Source organism: Calypte anna, chromosome 1 (genome assembly GCF_003957555.1).
Source record: "Calypte anna isolate BGI_N300 chromosome 1, bCalAnn1_v1.p, whole genome shotgun sequence".
Taxonomy (NCBI): domain Eukaryota; kingdom Metazoa; phylum Chordata; class Aves; order Apodiformes; family Trochilidae; genus Calypte; species Calypte anna.
The window spans coordinates 8,994,196-9,005,494 of NC_044244.1; the positions used below are offsets into that span (position 1 = coordinate 8,994,196).

Genomic DNA, 11,299 nt, shown 5'->3' on the forward strand with positions numbered 1-11,299 from the left:
AACAAAAATCTTTATCTGGTTTCACTACATAAAAATGTAAGATTATAATTAACACACAGCCCTAGAAATTGGAAGGTTTGGAACGTTTTTAACTTACAAGAACACTTCAGAGAATAATCTATTGAAATTTATAAGCCCCTCTAGACTTGTACATGTCTTGAACTGATTGCTGAAGTGGGCTTTACTAGGAATTTCTCTTGCTGAATTGGAGTAGTGCAGGAGGTGGGGAAGGCGGGAGGGTTAGAGCAACCTTCCCTAACAAGGCTTTAAAAGCTTCAGTGGTAAAGTTACGCTGATGGAAGGCTCTGTACTTGTTTTTAACCAGGAGCAACCTGAAGAAGATTGCGTTATGGGCAGGAGATGTTATTTACGTGGGTAGCAACACCGAGGATTGTGTTGTGCTGTTGTTGTTTTTAAAGGGGGCTGTACATCTTTTAATTAGAATCATAAAAAAAAAAAAAAAAAAAAATAGCAAGCCCAAACCAAACAACCTGGACAATGACACAGAATAGCTGGTGAAATCTATAGCTCCGTTCCTTTACCAAGCTCGGTGGAGGTTTCTGTGTCCGTGTCCCCCACGTTCCCCGTCTACCCCCCCCCCCCCCCCCCCCCCCCCATCTCTGCCGCGATGTGTTTCCCTTTTTTTTTTTCTTTTTTTTTTTTCTTTTCCCCTGCATGCTGGTGTGACAGCAGGGAAGAGGGGTGGGGGGTGTCGAGCTTTCCTGCGCTCCCATTGTCAGCCGCTCTCGGGAGAACCAGTGTCCCCCGTGTCTCTGCTCCATGTGCGCGGGAGCGCGGTGCCGCCGTCGCTCCCGCCCCCGCCGCCCGAGTCCCGCCCGCCCCCGCCGCGCCGGAGCGCTCCGCCGGCCAGCCCCGGCCCGGCCCCGGTCCCGGCCCCTGCCCCTGCCCCCGGCCCGCCGCCGCCGTCCGCATCATGCCGCCCCCCCGCCCGCACGCCACTCGCGCCCGGGGGCTGCCTCCTTTTCCGGCCCGCGGCGTGTGCGTGAGAGGGGCTTGAAGTTGCCCCGGCGGCGGCGGCGAGGCGGGGGGCCGGGGCGGCTGGCGGCGGCGCTGGGGCGCGGCGGGGCGCGGCGGGGCGCGGAGCCCACCCCCATCACCTGTTACCTCCGCTCCCCAGGTTGCCTGAAGTTCCCCGGCGGCGCCCGGCAGGACGGGGAGCGCCGCGGCTCCGGCTCGCAGGGACCCTCCAGTGGCTGCTGCAGCATGGGCTGGCTCAGGGGGATTGCCTTGCTTTCCTTGGGAGTATTACTAGCAGGAAGAGTGAACTGCCAGCATGTGAAGAATAATGTGCCAAGGCTCAAATTATCTTATAAAGGTAAGTCTGTTGTTCTCTGTTAGTCTCCGTTTTCCTCAAAACCTCTCCTCCTTGCCCCGTCGGTCCCCCCCACCATCTCCCTTCGAACCTTCCTCTCTCTTCTTCCTTATGTTCCAAAGGGGAAATTTGCTTTAGGAAAAAAAAAAAATTGAAAAAAATACTTAAAAAGCCACTCTATCCTACGGTCGGTACCACGCAGTTTAAACACAGACAAAGAAGAGTTAGTTGCATTTGCAGACAAGGACTCCGGATCGTGCTGATCTGTGGAAGAGTATTTTTCAGTCCTGTGCTATTTCACTGGACTTTACTCTTTAAAACGATGAGACGTGTTTGGCCACCCATCTAATCTCGCCCATGCTGGGTATGTAGTGCAGCCGCAATACCAGACCTGTTTCAAATAGCATGGAATAGATGAAGATTTATATTTTCCTTTTTTTTTTTTTAAGGCATGAAGTAGTTAATTTTCAAGTCATGAATATTCAGTTTGTACAAATCTGACAATCAGATGCCTAACATAAGCAGTAGATGGTGGGTTTGCCAAGAAAGTATAAACTGAAAGGAACAGATCAGTCCAGAAAAGGAGGAAAGGACTGTTATGCACTAGAAAATGCTGCCTATGGATGCTTAATGCAGTACAATTTATTTGAACTGGGATTGTTTTCAGTGTAGTCTGATGCATTTCATTAGGGATCAGAGGAAAGGTGTAACTGAAGAATGAGAGCTGTGAGATTACGCTTACGTTTGAAATTGTGTTATGCCATTCACACTGCAATTGTCAGTAATTAACTTTTGTATAACACTGCCAGTATTAAAGGAAGACTGAAGCAGGTAGTCTCTTTGTCAGCATAGTTCCTCTCTGAGTACGTTTTCAGAAGAATTCACCAGATCTGGAGGATGGGCAACTGGGAAAGAAGTTTAAAATGCTAAGAGCTGTAGAGTATGATTTCTAAAAGGGAGATCTATGCATCTGTGTATATACATGTCTCTCTTAAGAGCTGCCTTCTCATCATTCTCAGATTATTAAAGGCTGAGAGAAGGAGCAATGACTATGGTTCTGAAAGAAGGGAGGAAAAGTAACACACTGATTGTACTGTGTAAAAAAAAGAGAACGTGTGTGCATTCCTGGTCATAGATGTCAATCCCAGTTTGCAGTATAGTGTCAATACATCTCTTGCCAATAGAAATCTGCTTTCCAATTATTTTCATCTCTGTGCTGCTGCAAATGAGAGAGGGGAAAAGTCCTCTCTGATACAAGGCAGACATCATTTTTGCACTCAAGATAAAAAAAACAACACCTGCAAAACTTGGATGCACTGTATGGAATAAATGCATGTGCAAGGTTTTATTAAAGAACACATATATGCATATTCATGTGTGTTTAAACTTGAAAAGAAATGTATGAAAAGAACAGTTTGAGAGGTTCAGAATCTGTTAATTCAGTTTTCATACAGAAAGCCATTTGTATTTAACACAAAATTCATTATTTTGAATGAGTCTGAAGAAAGCTTCTACCATAACTACATGTCATGTCAGAAAACTCATTAAATAGCTCTTAATTGCTTCCAAACTTTCATAATCATACTGAAACTCATATTAGTGTATAGAAACATAAATGCTATAAAAATATCCTGTAAAGGGGTTTAACGGCTAATTAATTATTGTTTATTATTTTTCACCCTTTTAAAATTTATTGATGGCTCAAGCCTCTGCCCCTACTTATGCTGACTGAATTAAAATCTGGTTTTCTTCTATTTTTTTCTCTGTTCTTGTTTTACCTTTTCTTACTGCCTTTTTGGTACCATGCCAGTATACAGTTTAACAACATTTTGCTACTCTGCTGTTTGGTTGTTGTCCAGTTCTGCTCTTGCTGGAAGAAAAGGTCTCATTTTCATTTCTTAAGTACATCAGACATCAGATTTTAATATACAAGCAATCCTATAGCAGCAAAACAGGAAGCAGAAAGGAACACTGAGGCTGTTTCTATGATTGGCAGATCATTGTAAAAAGAAAATTATTTAAAATGCTGAGAAACCCTATTTCCCATGTAGCAAAGAAAGTGAATGCATAGTAAATTCAAAGCAAGTTAAAGTCTGAAGACTTGCAGGAATTCACATGCTAGCCTTTGATTCATCTGTACACTTAATCGCATATTTGACTTAAAACATGTGTAACCCTAAAAATCAGATCAGGCTACTCAGAGGCTTGTTAAGTACCAGTGTAAATGCTTGGCCAGGTCAAGAGGAGCGTGTTGCCTGTGCTGCTGCATTGATCTCCAAGGATGGGGATATCATTATTAGTCAGCCTTATCATCAGGTGCTTTTCCAGACAAATTTTGCTTCCAGTACAGCATGCTATTCACATAACAATGTTAACACCTTGCTTTGGAGCAGTCTTAAGAGCTGTAGGTAGTGAAAATATGTCTTTCAGGCACAGGCTGAATACCTTACATGCTAGTACGTATCTCTCAGGGTATTCCTCACCACTGTATGTCTATATGATACTGTGTGACTCATTTCTGTTCAAAGTGCTTGCAGTTCTGAAAAGCTGCCCAGTTACTTACCAGTTCTACTCCTTCATGAAGGAAATGTAATCGAGTAAAATAAACTTATGATATTTAAAAAAACCCACAACATACAGGGCAAAAAGAATGATCTAAGTGACTTGCCTTTTCACTGGCTGTTATTGTGCTTTCTTTTAACATGCATGCTTGTTTTTAGCCTAAACAAATACCTTGGAGCTAATTGTTGGTGCTTTATTTCAAAAGGAATCAAGGATGTATTTTAACTTCTTGTTTTTCTCAACTAATTAGATGTCAAACATGGTTAAAAAGCGTAGGCATTTGCTTTACAAGTTAGCAAAATGAGTCATGAAGGGTTAAATCCCCTGCCAACCATGATTTCCTATGGTCACTTGTTTTCAAAGGTCCAGTATTAGCTTTGCCATTTCCCAGGTTGCTGGACAGGAGTTTTGGTAAACTTCTATTCTTGCTTCCTCTTAACTTCGTGTCACTCAGGCTTGCAGAAGATTAGAAGCATCCTATGGAGCATATTACGGATAGGAAGAGGAAGGTAAAGTGTATAAATGCATATATTAAGGTCACATATGTGGTCTGAAAAGGTTCTTTATGTTTGTTGTGAAACAGAAGACTGGTTATTTGGTTTATATCATCTTGATTTTGATGGCATATTAAAGGAAAGAAATTTCATGAGAACATACAGGAAATCCTTGTCCAGCTGGAATCTGTGGTGAAGTTCCTGTTCAGGAGCAGGTAGCATCAGGGTATTGTTCCGTACCCTTTTAAAATTTCCAGGTATTTCCATCTTAGTGTAAAGGTTGGAAAGGTTTGGTACAGATGATATTTATCTCCTTATTTCAGTTAAATGGAATTAATATGATTTAAGGCCTGATGCAAAGTTCATTGAAGTCAGTAAGTTCTGGATCATAGCATAAATGTGGTAAAACCAGCCATAAAGCAGAAAGCTCAAGTTGAGCCCTTCAGATACTGAGCTCCCCTTTTTGTGTTTGTTCTTATTGTAAGAGTAACAAGAAATGTCATTGTTGATATGTCAAAAGTAAAGGAATCTTTCCTTAAAGAATGTAGGGAGCTTTGCTGTTGGTTTTTGTGGGTTTGTTTTTTCGTTCTCATTGGCTTCAATTTTGATGTCAGTTTTAAGTCTCTGTATTGTGTCACTTGGTCACAGATTCTGTTCAGAAAACTTCTGTTGAGCCCAGAGTTCCCAGAAAGATGGTGATAAAGCTGAGTGTGCAAAGTTTAAAACAATAAATACAGCCTTAACTACAGATGGATTTCTTCTATCATTTATTGTTTCCTATTTTCTTTTGGTGTCCTCTGTATGGGGAGGTAAGGGCACAAACAGATCAAACCAGCTACAGTGACCTTTAAATATAAACACACAATCCTCCCGCAAAAAAGAATGTTTCCATTATGATTCCTTGGTTTTACAGATTTTTCCTAAGGCAACCCCGATTTTTGTCTCCACACGAATAAATCTTGTGAAACCAACTTTCTCAAACCCATCTGCCGGATCCCATTTGTCTATAGAAAATTACTGAATGCTCTGAGTATGTTTTGTAAGAATACATGTGTGGTTCTTCTGTGTTGTTGCTCAATTGGATACATATTACTTAAAAATAAGTAACTGGAAAGGCATTACGCTCAGATTTAGCTCTATTACTCTCTGGCTCCAATTCAAGCCATATTAAAAATGTGTCTTGTTTAAAGTTGAAATGATAGTGAGAACTACTCCATCCATGATGTGCAGTTGACTTACAGTTTTAGAGGACGGATTTTTATATGGATGAAATTCTGGCTCTAGTGAAAGCAATGGCAAAATTTCTGTCAGTTTCAGTCAGTCCAGCACACCGTGACGGGGGAGGACTGACACCACACTCAATTACCTGGATGTATGCTAGTGTGAATATGATACCTGGTCTGTAGTTTGTTGACCCAGTCTGGCTGTAGTTGATGACCTGCCAGCAGGTTTGATTGTGGTTTTTCCTTTCCATCAAACTCTATAACTCACAATTCAATACCTTCACAAATATTGGGAAAGCAGGACAAAGCGGGAGAAGGGAAGGGGGAAAGCAATATTGGCAAGGGATCCTATCTCTCTTGAGTTGAGACCAGTATTAGAGTTTTTCTCGGATTTCAAGGTATCTGCTTAAAAAAAAACTCTTTTACTTAAACTCTGTTGTAAGAGTACTGATTGAGATAAAAGCCTCTTTAACGTACCTGAAAAGGAGAAAAGGGCAGACCAGACTTAGTACAAAGACTGAGATTGGGAAGGAAGGCAAAAAGGGTGATTTTACAGGCTGGGGCATGGTTTTTTAACACTCTTCAGCTTCCACCATTCCTGATGGCATTTCTGCATTGCTCTGGCACTCTCAGACCTCACTGTGCAGTCAGTGCAGGAGGCTGGGTGACACTGAAGATGCTATTCAGCCTTTTGCATTTTTTTTGGCCTCCAAATGACCAATCCTTCAGAGAAGGTTTGTCTGTTGATCTTTCTAATGTTGGTTGAGTGGGGTCTTCAAGAGACACAAGATCTGTCAGGGGAGATGGTAGGACTACCCTGCCTGCCTCTGACATGCTCCACAGTCTGACATGAGAGAGGAGCTGATGAAGGAAGTGCCTAGATTCAGATCTTGCCTATATAGGGAAATTTTCAGCTAGCTAATTAGGGCCTGAGACAGGCAGTGTAATTGGAACGAGGGTGAAAACCTAGCCCAACATTTTCATTTTGTGTTTCCAGCTTTCCCATTTAATTCTAGTGGAAAAAGTGTTTTCTGAATTACAGAGCAACCCTTTTCTGAGAAGGTGAAATTCTGTATAATTATTTGTGCTGTACAGTTAGCAGAGTTGTTCATGGTGGGTGGTGTACTGACAGCAGTGAAAACTCGACTCTTTTTTTGGGCAAGGTGTGCAGCACTTTTCCTGCTTGCTACAACATCCCTAAACTCTGACCTAGTGAGGAATTTAAATATCCAGGGTTTTCCTGAGCTCAATGGATTTACTGATATGTGAGTCAGCCTTAAAATTTACTTCTGTGCTTGAAGTTTTTTGAACAGGAATGAAGTACCTGTCTGTTTTACTTAGGGTTTATTCAGTGTGTGTGTACTTATTCCATAAGGTTTAGCAAAACAATATTTGAAATAAGAAAACTCAGTCTTTGCAGGTTGCTACAACATACATGTGTTATTTATGATAATCTCTTATGCGTGTGCCTCTGTTTGTACAGAAAGCATTTGCATGGAATTCCATGTGAGAAGAACCCACTGAATGATTTGTATATTTAACCTTCATTTTCCTTGGAAGTGTTTTCAGTTTTTATTTAATGCATTGCTATACTCTGATCTTTTAATATGGTTTCAGTTTGCCTAATCACTCATTCTGCATAGAGCCTTTAAGCCCACAGCTGTTACTAGAGAGACATCTTTTTTCTTTACTTCCTCTGGCCTACAGGCTTTTCTCTCATGTGCATGCCTGGAACATTGTGATGGAAGCACGACTAGTGCAGAGTTGCTCTAATATTTTGAACATTTTCTACATCAGCTGCAGGCCTGACTTGACCCTGGTTCAATCTGAAGGCAGTCACATCTCTCACCTGAGCATGCCTAAGTGGACTGAGGAGAAAACAAATCCTCCTAAAGTGGGTGTCAATGGTGTGACATTTTCCAAGTTGTTTGAAAGCTAAAAGGGTAAAATTGTCTTCCAGGCTCCCACACATTTTTTTTAAGCAAGCGTGTGGGGTGGACAACTCTATGCAAATTTTAAATGGAAGTTCTGTTAGCTTGTCCTGGTACTCTTGTTAATTAAGGGTTACATGTGAAAGTAGCTTGCTGGGGTGTGCTGGTGCTGGTGGGCAATTCAGCAAATCCTTCCCTTGCGGGATTAAGCTGCCTTCAGGAATGTCTGCAAGTTCACGGTCCTCCCACATACAGCCTTCATATAGGTTAGCTGCTCTCCTCCAGTAACAGCTGTGATGGTAGAGAATAACTGTGGGGAAAGTACATTTACTTGACTTTCCTATTTTTTCCAAGTGGATAGTGCCCCAGATGCCCAAGAGAGACAAGGATGGCCACAGCTGTTGAGAGCATCGGAATCTTAAAGCACTGCAGTCTTTTCTCCTGCACCACAGGAGATTCTCTGTGTGTGTCTTTCTTTTTGACTGACATAGTCAGCCACATTAGGCTCTTTTCACTGTCAGGAGAGGTACCCCAGAGAGCTAATCTTGGGCTAGGCAGGCTGAATGAGAGTTTAAGGGCGCTCATCTCTTTTCAGTGACTGTAAAAGGAATTAAGCTCCTTGTTCATTCCTTTAGTTTCTTTCTGGGAAGGTATCAAAAGAAAGTAGCAATTAAGTGCTATGGAAGAACCCAGGCTGTATTCTGATCTCAAAGCACCCTAATTTAAGAAACTGTCTCTGCCTAAATGAGTATTTAAAGTTGTGTAAAAATCCAACTGATTAAATGTAGGTATGCCTTGAGTATCTGCGGTCTTGAAGTCACCCGTGACCCTATCTAAATTTGCATCAAACTTTCAGTCATAGCAAGAAATTACACACCACTAAATTCTTCATATCCTTTAAACAATTACCTAGCTTACATCTCATATTTCTTATGCCTCTCTTCTTAATAAGCTCATCCCCAAATCCAGTGGCACATGCTGGAAGTAACTGGGTCTGCAGAGCTTTACTAATTTAATAGCTTAATTATTGAAGCTTTCAATAAGGCTGTCCTGTGACCAGCTCTGTTCTTTCTGAATGGTTCTATGCTTTAAAAAGAAAAATGTATTTCAGGGCTCAATTTCATATAGCATAGTTTACAAATAAAATACATATCCATATCTGTAACTCAGAGGACAGGTGCCTTGACCCTGATTCTTCCCTGTTATAGGCGAACTAGTTCAAAATGAGAGCAGGATGAAACCTAATTTAGGTTCATTTCTAAAAAATTCTAAATAGAACTTACAGCTTGGGGATTCCTTTTCTCAGCTCTGGGGGATTTCAGATTCCCATTGAGCTAGACTAATCGACAGCAATTCCTAAAATGTGTGAGCACAAGTCTACTTTGTGTCACATCTTAGTTTTCATCTTCGTGTTGATAGCCCAATGCAGTGAAGTCAGAAGGTTTGCCATCTTCTAATGTTTAAAGTTGTTTGACATTTGTTGGGCCTGCTTATCTCTCTAGCTGGATGTTGCAGAAACTTTAGACGTGAGCAGTCACATAAAATTCTCATCTCTTATAAATATTTTTGTGCAAAGTTGGATCTTGTGGGGAACAATCTGAGGAATGAAGTAGTTATTTACTTTCATCTAACTTGTGGAAGGAGGAAAAAGAAAGCTCTCCTTTACTCTCCACTCTAATGAAGCAAAGCTCATGTTGGTTCTGACGGCCCCTTTTGGCTCCTTTTGAAATTCCAGCCTTGTGTGAGAAAAGGACACAAAAAAGCTCTGTGAGATAATTTAAAGGATTTAGAGCTGCCTTTCAAGGGGGAGGGGTTGGTGGCCTTTTCTAGAGGCAACAGACATACAGCTCACAAGCATCCAAAAGAGTGCAGGGTACAACTTTCATCACCAGATGACACTGGAATGGCATTAGCTCTCCTTTTTTAGACACAGATTTGATGCCCAGCCAAGGAATAAGCGAGGTCTTGTGAGATGGAGATTTCAGGGAGTTAACATAATTTTTGCTTCCTTTGTGGATTTCCCCGTATATCTTTACCATTCATCAATGTATAGTGTGAAACAGTGCCTACACCTGATGAAGTTTTTTTTCTCAAAATACAACAAGAGCCATATCAGCACTGATGAGTGTTGCTCTATAGTATCTATAAGTCCCCTTGGTCTCATCTCTGTTGTACTTGGGCCTGCACAAGATCTGCATTCTGCTGGGCCATGTGGTAAGTGCCAAGTGACAGGAGGGACAGCAGAAATGATGTCTGGGGATCTGAGAAAAAACCAACTTTATCTTCCAGACAGCATTTTCTTTTTCTTTCTTATTATCCTTTCTACTACAGCAGATAAACAGCTGTATCAAAACCTCTTGCTCTGACAGCTGTGCAGGACAATATAAATGTATCCCTGAGCTACCTGCAGATTGTACAGTTAGGAAATCTCTTCTACATTGCTTGTCTTTTCCAAGACTGTCAGAGTCCACTCACCAAGACCAATATATCTTTAGATCTAGAAGAAAATATGGTAACATTTTGAAAGAGCTCGGTGTTGGCACTTATCAGAAATGTCCTAAACATCAATGAAAGCAGTATTTGCAGGATGCTTGCTGTGGCAGTTGCCAGTATGGTAACCCTGTCCATCTGCTGTGCTAAATATGTATCCTCAGTTGTTTGTATGCCAGCCATAAATCTGGCCTCCAACAAACAGGCAAGCAAGATTTCATCTCAAAGAGAAAAGATTTAGGAATTTCTTAAACTTAAAAAGAAAATTTCTTATACCTCTTTTAAGTGTGTTATGAATAAAATAATAGTATCAAAAATTCTGTTTTTCTCTGTAGCCTCAGTAATTGAGATCAAAGACTAACATAAATTTCTAATTCTGCTTTTCCAAATTCTGTTTTCCCATTTATGATGAACCGTGATCTCTTGGGTATTCTTCTTCCCTTTCTGTCATCCCTTCACAATTTTTTGTCTTTCATCATTCTTTAAACCCCCCCCTGGAAATCACACTCTTTACTGGACAACTGTCATGCAAAATTTAGGAAAAAGCTTTGTTATCCTCACCTACAAATGGAGGTCAGAGGTTATCAGAAACCCAGCACAATAGCTGATGATACACAGGAAGTCTGTACTGTAAAAGGAATCAGAGAAAGTACCATAAATGTGAAATCCTATTAGTTCTTTGGCTCTTCTGTGTCAGCTTCTTTGCCTGTAAAGTGGTATTAAAGTGATCTCATGAGGAATTGGTCGAGGTCAGAAACTTGCGAAGCTTATTCAGAGCTGTATCCTACTCTCGGAATAATCCCATTAGTATGTATTTTCAAAGTTCAGTCAAACTTAGTTTTGATCAACATACAAAGTCCTTACAGGTACTTTAAAGTGATTACAGTAATTATAATCTCAGCTGTGCATGCCTGTGACATGAAACACATGCCTATTTTCCAGAAAGTGAGTCTCATGTAATTAAATTTGGATATTCCAGACAGTTCTGTACAGGCACCCTTCATGATGTTTTTTGGAGTATCATTCTTTATTTCACACTAAGTACACTGTGGAAGTGATTACAGATGACTCCAGAGATGAAGAGCCTTTGTGTTTAGTCTTTGCTGTACTTTCTACCAAGGCCATGTGAGTGTTTGCAAGATCCTGGCCTATTTTTCCTAAGTTTTAAGGTAGGCATCTCGTCTCTTCTAATCAGAGATAATAATCATATGTTAAAATAAGATGGAGTTTAAAAAAATAAATATATTTGTTGTGCTTCACTGACAA

At 41.0% G+C, this 11,299-nt stretch overlaps 1 protein-coding gene across 1 annotated transcript in view; it reads left to right on the plus strand.

Moving 5' to 3' along the window:
- The first annotated feature begins 1,107 nt into the window (after positions 1-1,107).
- SEMA3A (semaphorin 3A) overlaps positions 1,108-11,299 on the plus strand; it is a 163,078-nt gene continuing 152,886 nt past the window's right edge. The window contains exon 1 of the mRNA XM_008493025.2: positions 1,108-1,336. Coding sequence (XP_008491247.1) covers positions 1,225-1,336 — 112 coding nt within the window. The 5' untranslated portion in view covers positions 1,108-1,224. The remainder of the gene's footprint in view (positions 1,337-11,299) is intronic.